This window comes from Zea mays, chromosome 3, assembly GCF_902167145.1.
Source record: "Zea mays cultivar B73 chromosome 3, Zm-B73-REFERENCE-NAM-5.0, whole genome shotgun sequence".
NCBI lineage: Eukaryota > Viridiplantae > Streptophyta > Magnoliopsida > Poales > Poaceae > Zea > Zea mays.
This window is the reverse complement of record NC_050098.1, coordinates 29,659,901-29,676,502: the sequence shown is the minus strand read 5'-3', so window position 1 is coordinate 29,676,502 and position 16,602 is coordinate 29,659,901. Positions and strand designations below refer to the sequence as shown.

The window sequence follows — 16,602 nt, the reverse complement described above, 5'->3', positions numbered from 1 at the left end:
AACTACGACACCTACGGGACCGCTTGGGTTGACACATAATCACCAACCAACATGTGTGTACTTATCTAAGCCAAATATAGTAACTAAACAAACTTGTTTCTATAAGTATTTAATGTATCGAGAAATGACTCTAAACTATGTAAGCTAATCTCTATGCATGACTATAACTTCTGTAGCTATTTTCTCTTTCTCTTGAGTGTGAGCTTTTTAGTTGTTGTCTTCGTAATTGTAGGTGGAGTGGCGTGAGGACTTGTATAAGCAGCAAAAAAAAACTTGAAAACAAGTTCCCACTCCGCTTAACATTGTGAGTTGTCTGTATATTCATCTTTTTATCGTTAGTCTTATAGGAAAGATAAATGACACAAAAGTAGGAAAGCAAATAACATATGAAGAATACCACAATAATTTTCACCTTCTTGTTAGCATATCGATGCTACCAATTATAATACTATCCACAGCAATAGACCTGTGTGGCATACAAGGTTTAGTTGGGCCTCTCTCTCCATGTAGCATTGCAAGTCGCCTGCATACAATTTTAAGTGAGCCATACATAAAATATAAACAACATAAAGAAATGGGGAAAAATGAGATGCTAGACTTGAAAAAATTTATATGCCTTCTTGTAAGCATACAAGAGTTATCAAATATAATATTATCTGAATTAATAGATTTTTGGTGTAGAAGGTTTAGTTGGTCATGCTTGGGTAATGTTCTTCCTTGGATTCCATGGAGGTCTACAAAATATATGAACATTCATTAGTTGTCATAACTTTGAACTAAAGCAATTCAACCAAAAGATTACTTTTTTGGTTCCATCTAGCTCGTATTTATAGCTAGTCTGTTATGCCCCCTCACATCTTTTGTGTGTCATAGGTTCCCTTATCATATTTTTACTAGGTCAGTGCCCGTGCGTTGCAACGGGGCCACTACATTACAACCTTCAAGTATAAGGGATTTGCCACTTGCAACGAGCTCCAATGTCTAGGAACAATTTAGAAGAGGTAAAAATTAGAAAGCGGAGTCCTTCAAAAGGGCGAGGCGGAGCGCCGAGCGGCCTCGTCAACAAGTACACATAAATAACAAACTCTTTTTAAGTGTGCTATATAGATCTGGAAGTATGATATGCAATAATAATGACGATGAAGATGATATCTTGATATAGAAAAATCCTCATTAAAGGTTCCATAAGAGCATGACTAAACCAAATATAGCAACAGTATCAGGTTTTTATGTATTTCATGGAATCGGCTATCCTGCGGTAAACATACTACAACAAACAATTATAGCTAAATGGCTCTTTTCGTACAAAAATGAGTTGTTCTAAAGCGAATAAAAACAAAAACCAAACATGTTGGTTTCTATCTGCAAGAATAGAAGTAGCTGGAAACCCATTCATACACAACCAGGTTTCCAATGAATCAGCGCCACCTCTTGGTTTCCATAAACACAAGCATCAAATTAGCTGCAACTGAAAAGAAAATAGAAAATTAGTACATATATATAAAATGTTGGAACATTGATTCATTGATTGAATCGCAGAATAAAAATTGATGGTCGATCAGGTGGCTTCAGAGAACAAGCAATAGCAAAAGATTATGCTACGTCCACACTAATTGTTTCATTTTATGAAAATAAACAAAAAGCTCAATTGTTTCAACCTGTGGGGAGTGAAAACAAAATCTTGTGTTAGTCACACATTACTGGCAGGATGTTAAGGCATGAGCAAGCATTGTTAAAGCTAACTGGATCTCTAAAATCAGCAAGCGCACAACAACACAGAGACTACAAGATCGCCTATTCACCGGCCCTTGGAAATGCAAGGCTAGAAATTCCCAACCTATGTGACGTATCGATGTTCACCATCAGTGTCACTGCATGAATATGGTCTAAGCTGGTTAAGAGTCACAAGACAATGGTTGCATTTTTACCTGAGACGATGCATCGCTAACACCGTTGAGGAAATGATACTGCAGATTTATCGCCAGGCAAAACGTCGTGTCAAGTGGATGCATACAACTCTGGTTGTCCATGCAGCCAAGAGGGCTTCCATGGTGAGGCTGGCTGAGGTACGACAACGAAGCGCCTGAGGTCTCCAGCGAGAAATGTGGCGGACCACAAGACTGATGTACATGATCACAAACAGGAACAAAATGTGAGCTAGGGCCCCTCGATCCATACCTGAAACCAAATGTAGTAACGTGAAGCGAGCGATCATGTTTGTGTGTCCTCACATCTTTAGGGAGGACGTTAGGCAGGCTATTTAAGTCCACCTGGGGATTCACGGTGGCCAGTTTCATGGACATAAACTGCAAAATGGAATGTGAAAAGAAAAAGGGTTTTCAGAGAGAATAGGTCGACCCTTTCCATTCTAGAACGACAAAACAATGAGTCGTTCCAGTTGTGAACTGATAGTGGAAATTTACCTCAACTTGTCGTTGTAGGGACTGCACGTAGTTTATGATTTCACCGAGCATCACTGCATTGCCAACCACCTGAAACGAAAAATCTAATGTCTGAACAGATACATATATTTAGATATATAGCACTAAACTCTTAGCACCTTCTTTAGCAATATCTATGTTAGCTTTTTAAAACGTGCTCTTTACATTTCTCTCTCTATCTATCTGTATATATAATCATGAGCCATTTTTAGCATAGCATGTTATCTATAGAGTTCCATACAGTAGACTATTCAACTCCAATAGAAATTTCAGTAATTCACCAAAGGACATTAACCAACACAATTGGATACCTGTAACTACAAACTGGTAAGGACAAATCTTCAATAGCTCCAACTTCTCAAGAAATAAATCAAACAAAACAAATAAACGAATTTACACCAGAACATCCATAAAAAATCAAGACCAAAACAAACTTACTTTGATTTTGTATAGATTTGTATGGAGTGTATGACTCCAGTCTCACTAAATTGGCACATAAGCATCAGTAGGCGAACAGCTGATAGAATCCATACAGATTCTAGCATTGGTAATCCTGAGCGGACAAAGAAAAAATAGAAATGACCATGCCAATCAAGTGACCAAGCATCATTCTTCAGAAATATGGTGTAAAAACAATACCTCCAAACTCCCAACCAATCGGTCAATCTAACTCCTAGTTTTCCACATTAGCGGCTCATTTCCAGTGTTGGAGGGAACATAGCTATAATATTCCATGAAGTCAAGGCGGGCATCCTAGCACTGAGCATTGGGGACCTGGCTATGGCGGCTGGGCACTAGGCGCTGTGTCTAGCATCTGGGCGGCGAAAGGTAGGGGCAATGTCGTGCAGATAGGGGCTTGTGCTTTGCTGGGCTAACTTAGGTAGGTCCTGCCATGGACGCCAACGGGAAAAAATAGTAGCCAACAAAAGATTATCCATTGCTACAAAAGTTTCGAATAAAAATAGCTAATTGCCACTCAAAAAGTATTATCCATTGTTACAAAAGACTCACTTGTAACGGAGCAGTTTCGAATAAAAATAGTAGCCAACAAAGCAGAACAAAGCACACAAAACTACATGCTATCCATTCAAATAGCTATAGAGACAACTACATAGATCATTAGAATTAATTATATTGAATTGCGTGCTGAAAGCTAATGTGGCCATCGTTAGACAGGAGATAAAATGAACTCAGTGTCTAGTGCAAAATAATCTGTGCACCCCAAAATAGCTAAACAAAACAACCAGGCAAGCATGGTCAGGTAAATTCAGTAGCAACCTGATGGAACAACAGAAAGTTGCAGCGTTGGTGGCAAAATATAGCTCCTAGAGTTTTCAATTTGAAGCAGTGAATTGATTTCAGAATCCAACATATAGTCCAACCGGTGCAATATTAAGCGTATATCCTAAAAGTGTATCAAACACATATCAGTGGCTGGCTAAAAAACAAGAGAAAGTTTTAAAAAAAGCATTTCCTAAAGGTCAAAAATGAGACACAGAGACGGATAAGAAACAATTTACTCACCTCTTTATTATTTATCAACATCATCTTATCATGAATATCTAGCAACCTTGCGGTAAATTCATGAACCTGCTTTGTTCTGAAATTATAAAATGATACGTCCCTGTTAACCTGAAACCATTATATAGCTAGGAATGTAAAAATTAGCTCGACCTTCAATAACCTAACTAACAGAGAGTTATATTCTCCTCAAAATTCAAGGCAACAATCTTGTGATGAAAAAAATCAGTTGATAATCTCATCTATTCACTGTATGCTCTGAACAAAGATATATACCACATTGGTATCACAAGAATCCAGTGTATAGAATTCAGAACTTGCCTAGACAAAGCAGCTTGCAAGGACTCCCCATCTAAGCTCACACAATCCACAAGCTCAGTGAAAATAGGAGCCAGCTCGCATGCTTGCTTGAAGAACGATGTCGGAAAACGCACTGAGAATGGAGCGTGAACCAGGCCAACCCCAGGGACCATTCATGATCTCTACAAGTGGCAATATAAATGTTGGTCAGCTAATTCAACGGTAATTATAGCTTACAGGAAATTGAGCTCAGTGGATGACCATTCTAGAACAGATGTGATATGAATTTGGCGCTAGAGCTTAGGGTCCTTGACCATGACACGCTGTCACGCCTTGCACACAGCCTCCACTTCCAACATAATCTTGCAAAACCCCAAACTAATAAAGATGTTGAGCAACACATTGTTGGGACTTGGGCAGTGTCGCCCAGTCTCTCACCTCAAGGACATATGGCTCTGAAGGAGGATTCTTATGGTGGCCACGGCAGCTGCTACTGAAGATGTCCACTATCTGCAAATCATGGATGGCAAAAAGCCAAAGGAGGTGAGAACGTCTCTATAAATGTCTCTAGTTTTTTATCTGACCACTTTCAAGTACAATTGGAAGCTAGCACAATCGTAAAGGACCGATAGGTAAAAATGGTGGCAGAATATGGACCTAGGTCTTAAATTATCATTAAACATCAGGTTCACAGTTGAGGGATACGATGAACATGCATACCAACCGATCATTGAAATGATAAAATAATAATAGCCTTGATAAAATATGCGACCAACTTTCAATTTTGTATAAAAAACTGTACACTGGTTATTCTGTTTATTAATTCTTGACGACAAATAAAATTCAGTCCACATCATGGTTGGATCTGTCAGCCCACATCATCCAGTTCTTAGAAATCACTCAAGAACTCCACAAAACACAACCAACTAAGTTTCGCCAAAAAATGGGTAGAAAGTTTGCTTGTCAGCCCAAAGAGAGAAAATCCTCTCATTCAGAGTGGTGCATGACTTTCGCATCATCATTGCCCTTACAACATAGCTTCCCTCTCCATACCAGGAAGAAGAGGAACAATAGATGAGATAACAGAACAAACTTCAAGCAGCCAACACATGATGGCAATCAAAATAAAGAACATAGAAGAGAAAACAAATTCAAATCAAACAATAAAAATAAAAACAGAAGAAATGACGACTTGGCTGGCTCCAACGAACAAATGTGGTGATGTCCCGAGGCAACTCCTTAGCTGTTGTGACAGCATCGACATGGTAGGACTGGATAACCACTAAGACAATATTCTAGAATGTATTGCTAAGAAGTTACATGTATAGATTTGTAGTTCATTGATGAGCTAGACTATATTGCTGAGAAGTTACATGTATAGATTTGTATTCAGAACACTTGCAAATTTTGATGATCTCGAAGAATTGTAAGAAATATTCTAGACTAAATCAGAGGTCAAAAAATATTCTAAAATAAAATAGCATCAGTAAGAGGTCAACCAACACCATCTAGAGCTTATCAACAAATAGTTACGGTCTTTCAAACACCGATACAGAGAAAATTATTGTTTCCATGAAATGTCATACATGAGAGCCAAAAAATTGTATGCCTCATAATTAGGCTGTCAACCTTAAAAAATCGGTCTCTGTCTAGCACCTTCTAAACCCAACCCATATTCATTATATGTGGAGAAACATTCAAAAATAGAAGCATCAACCTAAGTTCAAAAAATAGGCTTGTTGCACCAAAATACACTTTCCGAAGAGAACACAGGCATACACTCTATCTATTCTACAAGACAAGATGAGCACGAACAAAACATAAATGAATCTAACCAGCAACATTCGATTCCTGGTACGATCGAAGAAAACACATGTATGAGTTCATTGAGACAACACCATTAATCGCTACAAAACACTGTATTTATGAAAAACTATGTTCGCACAGCTTGACGAATATAAATCAGGACAGCTAGACAAATTATAAATACTGGTGAGAGTGAGACAAATGAACCTTTAAATAGATTATGTACTGACCGTGTAACCGAAAATGTTCTCTCCAATCCTTGGTCCCTCTGAAGGGGTCAAAGGCTCCACAGCAAGTATGATCTTCAGCTGAAGAATAGGAGACCTGAGCAGCAGTTTGATTCGAAAACGAGTATCTTAATTAAAACCTTCCAATAACAGAATTGCATTTGCAATTTGGAGCAGGATTTAAATAACACAGCGCGATCATAGAACAGAAGATCTATATCTAACTAAATCGGTGTTATCAGAAGAATAAGCTAAATAAAAGCAAAAAAGGGCCAATTAGGTTCCCCACATTCAATACTACTATGTACCAAGCAGTAGGTTCGTGTTTTAATACCAGAATTTATAGACACTTTTTATATAGGAAAAAAGAAGGTGATACAGATAACGTAAAAATAATATGATTCAGAATCATGGATAAATTCAAAGACAGAATAAGCTTAGCAGTAATTTTTTTGTCAGTGGCATCTTTCAATAAAGGTTGAACTGCAAACTAAACACTTTAAGATGGAGTTCTCCATGAATAAGAATTCATATATGACCTAGAAATGCAGAAAAAGTTTGTCTCACAATGGCCAAACAACATAATCTGGCCATGCATTACCCAATCAATAAATAGCTATGAAGAACAGAACATATCGTGAGCAGTAATTATCTTGGTCTAGATTATATATATCCTAAACATACCATATACAAATTCTGATCTAAACTGAAATGGATGAAGCAGTTCAATGTTTTGGTGTCAATGAAAAAATGCCTAGTCCCACGTGCAGGGGTCTCAGTTTTCCCAAGTGCTAAAAGATTGGGAGCTAAGGTTGGCAGTTTTTAGGGATGTGTTTTTTCAATGTTTCCAAAACTTCTGGATTGGGAGAGTGTTTTGAGAACTCTTGGAGATACTCTTAGGTCGTCTTTTTTTGTAGTTTGTTACTGATTAGCCTACATAAAAGTTACCATGATGAATCAGATCTTAATAGAAATTGTTTGTGAATCTCTGTCCATCTTCCGGAGTTCTGTTCACGGGACAGCTCACTTGTAGTCAAAGAAATCTTTGGAGTTACAGAGTATGTCTATATTTTACTAAACCCCCTTGTTTTCTTTGTACCTCAAACAGTTCTTTTGTCATGTCCATTTTATTGTGAAGATTTTTGCCCCTTGTTGGTAATTGTCATTATTTTCTGTTTTCTTATGAGCAGTGAGGATGCAGATAGCCTACGGATTCACTCCCTCTCAGCAACAGGTGATATCGAATCTATACAGAAGATGGTGGACAATCTAGACCTGGAACAAGGTCCCCCATCATCGTCTTGAGTTATGGTGGTGGAATAATGCTAAACATCTTCGTTGATAGTATTGCAAATTTAGATTGATGTGAGTTTCTCAAATCTTTTCGTTTAGTTTTTTCAGCTGTTGAAGTAGGACTTGGGCCTGTGAACACAGGACACTTTCGGCTGGAGCCTAGAGATTTTGTAAATTGCCTCTCGATTAGGCTAGTAATATCTACCAGACCTGCCCATGATTTGAGTAAACGCCGAAACTTCGGTTTTGGTGTTACCACATGTGTACACAAGGAGAGAATTTGAAAAATTACCTTGGCATAATCAGCTATTAGCTCATCAATGTCTAGCTTGAATAGTGCAATATCTATATTTAAAGGCATGGCCAAGCCTCAAACTATATAAGAAAACTAAAGTTCAGTCAATTGGAGATAAAAATAAGAAATCGCCAACAACCAACAGCGTGCAATGGAGATGTAAATAAATAAAGCAATTTGAACAACCACCAACCTAAGAGCACCATGGTGACAACATTATGTAAAATCCTTGTGTTGACTAACTTAACATAGCAATATATGTTCAGTATCTAACCAAAGGATGGACATGGTCCAATTGCTAGGGAATCACAAGGGAAGGACATAAAGGCACGCTAAACGCTGATAGAACTTATGTTATGAGCCTATGGTGGCTTCCTGATGGAGACCAAGGGACCAGGTGGAGGAGTTTGGAATGGCTGCATAAATAAATGCATAATAAAAAATAAAAATTCAGAATTTTTTCTTGCACTCACCTCATATGGGAACATAGTTTCTCCCCTTCTTCGACATCCATGAGATAAATCAAGAAAGATGCCACGTAGGGAATTGCATTCCAATAGCTCATTAGTAACAATTTAATAATTAATTAATTTTAAGACAAAAGCAAACACAAATCCAAGGTATAAACTGAAGGAATAGTTCATTATATCAGTGAAGGGTTCCCTGGAGGAAAAATGTTACTAACAAGTAGCATTTTTTACTGCATATTGTTTAACATTTATTTTTTTTCATGTAAATCACTATATCCCTTGTTATTTTACGGTAACTATTGAGTTGGTTTGTTCCCAAGTGTGTTGGTTCTCATCAGAAAAAATATGGTATATAATTGCAAATATGGTATATTCCTAAAGCTATGGTATATTCCTAGAGCACATGTATATTCCTAGAGCTAATCAATTCTCTGACCAAACTGGAACAATTAAATCACAAAATATGGTATATAATTGCAAATATTATGTAGTACCTCCCCATGATTTCTGGGTAACACGGTAGCCCTTGCAATCTTCTTCTCGATTTCTGCAAGGGTTCTAGTTGAGTCTTCATTAGCACCGAGGAATGTTCCCGAACTGTTTGGCATAAGGATCCATCAGTTCAATGAGATTGTAAGTATTCATCATTTGCCTGGATTATTGAAGAGTAAAGGCTGTTGAAGTCAATAAGTAGAACATACTTGTCATATAGACCCATTTTAGGCTCAAAAAAATCCACCAGCATATGAAGATTCCTTTCTAACTTTACCTTGATCACCATTATGCACTCAATTATTGGTTTAGTACCATGTATGACAAATATTTTAATACGGCATATAGGACCATAGCATCATAACATTAACTGCTGCAATTAGTATTAGAAAATGTGAAATAAAATTCCTTATTAAGAGAACCAGTTTCGCAAACGAAACCACAGCTAAAATGGTTGATACTGATTAGTATTTTGATCCCCTACACGAACCACCTAACAGAAGTGATGATGGTAATATATTAACATCATGACACAAAAATTACAGCTATTACTTCCTATGATACCCATTTCCCGTTCACAGCAAATTGGCAAAGCAGATAGTTCAGAACGAACGGAGATCAGAACTATGACCATTCTTATTTTGTTTTGACCTGGGTTGACCATTCCATTAGCAATTGAGACGATTTGAACAAAGAAAACGACAACCTCATCACTGCCCCCTTTCTGAATTAGAGATATTAATAGCGATCGTTCCTGCAATTAGCAACAGCTGAGGCGTCCTTACCGAATTAGCGTGTTGGGGATTTCAACCCGCACAAACTCCTCAGGGCCCGAATTAACGAGATCCGATATCAAACCACCGGAATAACCTCCTCATGGCCCGAATTAACGCGATCCAAGGTTAAACCAATATAATAACCCAGACAGAGAACAAACTAAAACGTCAAAGCCCTGACGCAAGCATCACACTGCAAGTCAATCGTCCGAGAAAAAAACACACCCTTAATTGGTAAACCCTGAGGCTTCAAGCCTCCAAGCCCAAGCGTACTCCTACCTCGCAAGCTTCCGCCTCCAGCGGGACCTAGAAATTGAAGAGTCCAAACCAACCCATCAAAAGGTAACGAATCTTACCGGAACGGAGTCGGGTGGCCTCTGCCCCGCGTCGCCATCCTGCTCCGCCATGGAATAGAGAGGGATGTGGGTGCCAGTTACGGTTTCGAGAATGAAGTAGGGTCGGGGCTCACCGCGGACGTCGAGCAGCTGCACAGCATGCCGAGCGATGGCGTCATGTGGCGGGTTGCACCCGTCGTGGTCATCGTAGAAGGCGCAGGCCACCAACCTCACCAGTCTGCCAGAAAACCAACCCACCCGATCCCGCGCGGAGGTCAAAAAAGGCCGCGACCAAGCTTTCGAGAATGAAGTAGGGTCAGGGCTCACCGCAGCCGCCGTCGTGCTAGGAGGAGAGCGCGGAGGCCCCGACGGCGAGCGTGGCGGTCTCCTTGCACCGCAGGCCCGCGATAGCGTCGCTGCGAACGAGATTCGTGCGAGCGGGACGATGGAGGAAGGAGGGCGAGGCCGTTGATGGGCGGCGACTGTCACGGCGGGGCATCGCGTGCGAGACCGGGGAGGAGGGGGGCGGCCGCGCCAGAGCACCCACGGCGGGGCATCGCGGCGCACGTCCGGCCCGCGGCTCCGAGCGCCGCCGGCTGGTCCCCGGCGGTGACGGAGGGCAGCACGGGTGCCTCGCCCCAGCCGACGGCGCCGCTGCGGAGATCGACGCGCACGACGACGTTGGAGAGCCGGCGAGGCGCGAGGACGCGATGGTGAAGGGCGCGACAAGCGGGACACGAAGCGGGCGCGCGCCGGGCGCCGACACGTCCACGGAGAAGGTCTCCTTGAGCGCGTCGAAGCCGAACGAGCCCACGGGGGAGGGCGAGGACGGGGACGGCGAGACGGCGCAGAGGCGGGTGGTGGCGGTGGCGGGCTGTTGGCGGTGGATCGGCCTCGTGCCCTCGTGGGCGACGCCGCCGAAGGGTGGGGGCGGGGTGGTTGCCAAAGGCTGGGACGAGGGAGGGGAGGGGGCGGAGCACGGTCGGATCTCGTTGGATGAAGCGAACGGTCCAGATTTACCGATGGCAGAACAAAAAAAGGCAGGCTACTCTTAGAGCCTTAATAAGTAGTATAGATTCTTCTTTCTACCTCCACTAGCTTCCAGACAACTTTTAATTCTTAATTTTATTTGCCTTTCAACTATCCTCTTCCCTAGTGGTGCACCAAGATATAACTAAGGTCAATCTTAGGTCACTTCGATTTGTATGACATAGGTTCTTTGATACCTCTATATACAACCTTAAACTTATCCAAGAAGTAGTGCTCATCAATAAAACCCTTAGTCTCTATGTCCCTCTTTATTGTTATAAGGCACAAATAATGGTCACATGGCTTACCAGTGTGTTGCCATTCAAAACAAGTAAATTCATGCACTTAAGTCTTAATGACATATATCTCATTCTTATCATTGTGCTTAACCTCTACACTCCAATCATTTGGTTTTACAACCTTTAGGTGGCCTAATCCTCTAGTCCTTGCATGCAATTGTAGTTTGATAGATGGTAGTATCATTCCCTGAAGCCGTTCTAAAACTTTCTCCTCGTCTCCCATAATGTCATTATCATCTCCCTCAAATTGTCAACAAGGTCAACCATAGGAAAATCCTTGATGTCTCTAATCTAGTTATTGAATGATTCTGACAGATTATTGGTGATAAAGTTGCATTTTATTGCTAGATTGAATGCACATCTCATCCAATGCAACTTGTGATCATTTTCTAGATAGTCAAATACATTAGGACAACTAATAACAAACATGTGTTTGTCAAACACTTCGTACATATATATATGCCCTTGTTGCAGGCCACATAGTACCATCATCGTGAAAATACTTCTTGAAATATTGCATTAAATGCCAAACCACTCTCTATGATCGGCATTAGGAAACACATATTTCACATCTTTTATTAATCCTAAGCAAGCATATGTGCAAATAGCAAGTTGTGGGACTTCATATAGCCTTTTGTAGTTGAGTCATAAAGCAAGCCCAATTATCCTAATTTTCACAATTTATCAATCCAAATGCAACCGGATATATCTAATTATGACCATCTACACCTATAGCTATAACTAACTTCCCATTTCACGTATCGTTCAGTGAAGTTGCATTTATACTAATGTATGATCTACATCTAGTGTAAAATCAATGCAAAAAAACTATGAAAATATACCTTCTTGTCCATAATTTTAGTATCGGTCTCAACAATACTTCCTGGCGATCTCTTCTCAGCATTGGCCTTCCAATAGAACAACAACTATACGTTTTCATCCAATTTGACATACAATCCATCGAAAGCTCTTTCTCTTCCCTTCCACACCATGTTGTATCATATACTAACATTGTACTCATTTTGCTACTGTATTTGCATAGCTTTGTATCCATATTGGGGTCTTCATAAGAAGATATGCTGCCTTGCTAGCCACCCTTGCTTGAGTCAGCATAGTAGTGAAGATTCTACTACTTAAAATACACTTGTGCTCCTCAACTAAGAGTGACCTGCAAACAAATATTACACATGGGGTCAGTAAAACAACTACGATTATGTAAACAAATGTTAAATAGTTATAAAAATATTAACAATATTGTATTACCTTTATAGTTGGAAAATTACTCATTTTTTGTTACAATTATTTACCAAGTACAACCATTAGCCTTCTGTTTGCACTGATATCTAAACTTCATTATATAGGGTTTCTTCATGACTAGCGCAAACTCCGTAGTAATGGCATGTTGTCTCAAAGCCAACCTAAATTCCTTCATATTTAGAAACATGGTGCCAAATTCAATCTCTGGGTTATTCTTATCATTTAAGAACAATAAGTTTGATGGTGTCAAATCTTTAACTAGGATGGGTGCACCATATGTTTAAACATCTTTAGTGATGTCTCCTTGTGCAAGATCTCCTTGGTTAGCAGCTTCTTCTGTAGCCATCCTTGTCATTTCATCCTCAGTCATCAACCCAAAAGAAGTTTACATTTGGTCATCTGTAATGACTGCTATCCGTCCTTCATCATATAATTTCTTGATATGTAGAGTAGACCATTCGACTAGGTTTAGTACTATCCAATCCACATAAATAACCTCTTCAATTGGACATAATTTACTATACATAAACTGGAACAATGCAAATTATAATTCAATAGGATTGTTGCTCATTAGATAACTCATCATATACACCAAAACCCTAACATAAAATGTGAAGCAATACCTTGTTTGAGGACGCATAGGGTGAGACAAGGAAGCTCTAATCGAGGACAGCGCTGATGGGGTCAATGTTGGCTTTAGGACAAGGTGATCGAAGTTGGTGTTGGTGATTACGATAAGGTGGCCCATGCATGGAGGTACCAGCCTAACGACTGATGGAAGGGAAACGACAGTCGGTTCCATGGCGCTGCTAGAAACCTCGTCGGTAGGTTCATGCGGCCCTGTTGGTGTGGTGCGCCCTGTCATGGTGAAAGGGAAATGTGCCCTTGGGTCATTTTTATTATGTTTTGGTGATTAGATGCTCAACACATATTGTTTTGTCTAAGTATGAGAAAAAAGTTAAAGAGATGCAAATGGAAAAGCAAGGTATGATTCTAGCCTTAGTAAATTGTTTTTGGTACTAACATTATTCTACTAAATGCTAGGAATCCTCTCAAAGTGAAAAAATAGAATTGGAGAAGTTTGGCTAAAGCAAACAAAATTTGTACCAACATGCGGTGCACCGGACTGTCTGGTGTGCACCGGGCAGTATCCGGTGCCCAGGCTGGTGCCTCAGCGAACTAGCCGCTCTCGGGAAAAGCTGAGGGCGTCGCGGCTATAATTCACCGGACTGTCGGATGTGTCAGCCGCGCCCACGCCAACGGTCGACCACGCGATCAGTGGGCGACACATGGACTTCGCCAACGGTCACCAGGTCGCACCGGACTGTCCGATGTGCCATAGGACCGGTGGCTGCAACAGTTGACTTCGCCAAATAAGGAAGAGAATCACTCACTGTTCATTGTCCGGTGCTCCCACAGACAGAAGGCAACCAGAGCCTTCCAAATGGAACTTAAACAGCTCCTAGCTGCCTTGGGGCTATAAAAGGGACTCATAGGCATATGGAGCATAACACCAAGGATCCATTGAACATCCTACAACGCCTAGACTTCGCAAGCACGCATTCGTTTCATTGCGATAGAGATTTGAACACTTCTTTGAGCCATGACTCCGCTGTGTTGTTTTGTGTGCTCGTTTCTTGACTTGTGTGCATGTTGTTACTTCAACTCTAAGTCTTGTATGTGTTTCTATTCCCTCCCTTACTCCTAGTGGTTTACTTGTGATCAATATTGTAAGGGTGTGAGACTCTAACTTGTGGAGATTCCTCACAAAAGGAATTCTTGAGAAAAAGAAGAAAATCGTGATACTCAAGTTTGATCTTTGGATCACTTGAGAGAGATTGAGTGCAATCCTTGACCGAAGGAGGTCACCACAACGTGGAGTAGGTATTGACCGAACCACGGTATAAAATCATTGTATCTCTTGTGCATTTCCTTAGTGTGATTGTCTTTCTTCCTTAGAGTTCTCACATCTTCACTCGCGCTCTTGTTCCTAAGTTTAATACATGTCTTAAAGGAATAATCAAGTGAAGAGTTCTCTTCTCTCTGTCTCTATTCATATCAACTTGGTTTTAATCCTATTAACATTTATTATAAACCAAGTTTATCTTGTTTAGAGTTGATTATTGTAGGATCACCTATTCACTCCCTCTAGGTGCTCTCACATGAAAATCGGCATGGTGGACAATGATGTCGATGGTTGGGCGGGGGCATCGACAACCGACATAGGGGAGTTAGCAGCCGCTCCCATGGCCTAGAAACAAACTTGGTGGCAGGCGAGTGAGGGCTTCTATTCTAAGATCGAGACTTCTGAGAGAGCAAAGTATTTGATATTAAGAAAAAGGTTAGGGGCACTTTGGTATTTTTGTCCCGACTAGTGAGAAGAAACCTTTCAAATTTGTAAAAGACAATAAAATTTAATTTGGAAACAAGTGAAGTCTAAAAATATCAAGGAACACAACATTATTTGTGCCATTTTAATGAATCTGACATAGTTGTGTTATTTTCCTGAAACCACTTATTTGGAGTCGTAAATAATAAAAAGTCTCCCTTTGCTAAGCTGTTGTGGTGGCAGCGGTGACATCCATGGTGTGATGGTGTCATTGTGGTCAAAGCGTGAGCTTAGCCTCGACCTTGGAGCAGTAGGCGCGGATGGAGCGATGTGGGCCTCATTCCTGTGACCATCCTTCTGTTAGGCTAGCTTCAGCAAGAGCCTCTAAAGCCTCCTGTACTCTAAATATAGAGGACCAAACAGTTCTCTACGCTCTCCAGCAGCGTCCTCTAAACGGTCCTCTAAATTTAGAGGACGATGTTGGATTCTCTACATATAGAGTTTCTCTAAACGGTCCTCTATCCATTTGAATACTTTAAATAACCGGTTTAGCAAAACTAAAATATGTACAATACATTTAAGAGTACGACAAATACGTATATACAAAAAATAAAAAATAAAAAATGTATCTAATATAGGTATTTACGTATAGATGACGTGATTTAGAGGACGTTGTTGGAGAGGAAAGAGATATAGAGAATGAAATCTTTTAGAGAAGACTGTAAAGAACGGATATAGATGATTGATATAGAGGACGATGCTGGGGACAACCACTCTAAATTTAGAGGACGCTGCTTGATTCTCTATATATAGAGTTTCTCTAAACGATCATATATCCATTTGAATACTTTAAATATCCGGTTTAGCAGAACTAAAATATGTACAATACATTTGAGAGTATGACAAATATGTATGTACAAAAAGTAAAAATAAAAAATGTCTTTAATATAGATATTTGAGTATAGAGGACGTGATTTAGATGACGTTGTTGGAGAGAAAGAAGATATAGAGGATGAAATCTTTTAGAGAAGACTGTAAAGAACGGATATAGATGATGTATATAGAGAACGTTGCTGAAGACAACATTATATATTAGTATATGGATATAGCTTCTCCCTGTCATGCTCTCCTTGATTAGGGAGGCCCTTTGCAAACCGCGCAAGTAACAGATTAGGGGATGTCCAGCCGTCCAAGTTTGAGCAACTGGAGCTATAGAAGATGCGGTAGACTCGTGTTCCTATTGCTTATGTCTAGTTTGACAACTCTATTTTTTAAAGAAATTTTCATTTTACCAAATGAAACAGAATTAATTTTTTTTGGAAAAATAAAAATTCTTTAGGTTGTCAAACTAGTCTTTATGTGGTGCATTTGTAAGCGATTGTGGATCACCATTCTCTGTCGTCCTCTCGAGAAATAGCTGAAAAGGTCACCCACAAGTATATATGGCCAAATGGTCGACCTGGTCCGGCACGGTCCGTTTTTGGCACGGCCCACCACGCCTGGCTAGCGAATCGGGCTATGCCGGACGGGCCCATGTGCCACGGTAGCAGCCCAAGTATGGTCCGTCGGCCTGCCGACCGTGCCAGGTCGGTTCGATAGCATACTGGCTCATTTTAGTATACTAGGTGAGTACCCGTGCGTTGCAACGGGAACATATAATAATATAATAACTTATATACAAAATGTGTCTTATATTATTATAAAAAAATATTTCATAATCCATTTGTAATCC

The 16,602-nt window shown here is 40.3% G+C and overlaps 1 protein-coding gene, 1 long non-coding RNA gene and 1 other non-coding gene across 10 annotated transcripts; all 3 read right to left on the bottom strand.

The window, feature by feature from the left end:
• Nucleotides 1-1,134: 1,134 nt before the first annotated feature.
• LOC103649906 (transcription factor bHLH49) lies at nt 1,135-4,043 on the bottom strand. 4 transcript variants are annotated; one of them, XM_020550146.1, is made up of 6 exons: nt 3,966-4,043; nt 2,880-2,994; nt 2,424-2,492; nt 2,232-2,306; nt 1,929-2,129; nt 1,135-1,468 (listed from the first exon to the last, which is right to left on the bottom strand). In XM_020550146.1, exons 3-6 carry the CDS (start codon nt 2,472-2,474, stop codon nt 1,454-1,456), a joined length of 342 nt encoding a protein of 113 aa, XP_020405735.1. In that variant the 5' UTR covers nt 2,475-2,492; nt 2,880-2,994; nt 3,966-4,043; the 3' UTR covers nt 1,135-1,453. The 4 variants fall into 4 exon arrangements, with proteins under 4 accessions (XP_020405735.1, XP_020405733.1, XP_020405734.1 ...); XM_020550144.1 differs by lacking the exon at nt 3,966-4,043 and adding an exon at nt 3,720-3,922; XM_020550145.2 differs by lacking the exon at nt 3,966-4,043 and adding an exon at nt 3,081-3,220.
• Nucleotides 4,044-4,283: 240 nt separating this feature from the next.
• Nucleotides 4,284-9,765, bottom strand: LOC118476644 (uncharacterized). 5 transcript variants are annotated; one of them, XR_004857100.1, is made up of 7 exons: nt 9,631-9,765; nt 9,055-9,325; nt 8,357-8,950; nt 6,299-6,392; nt 4,701-4,772; nt 4,524-4,624; nt 4,284-4,444 (listed from the first exon to the last, which is right to left on the bottom strand). It is a non-coding gene; the product is annotated as an uncharacterized lncRNA (long non-coding RNA). The 5 variants fall into 5 exon arrangements; XR_004857102.1 differs by having other exon boundaries at nt 9,055-9,122; XR_004857101.1 differs by lacking the exon at nt 9,055-9,325 and having other exon boundaries at nt 4,524-4,640.
• On the bottom strand, nt 5,190-5,292 carry LOC111591287 (small nucleolar RNA Z221/R21b). Its single transcript, XR_004857500.1, has one exon. It is a non-coding gene; the product is annotated as a small nucleolar RNA Z221/R21b (small nucleolar RNA).
• Nucleotides 9,766-16,602: the final 6,837 nt, after the last annotated feature.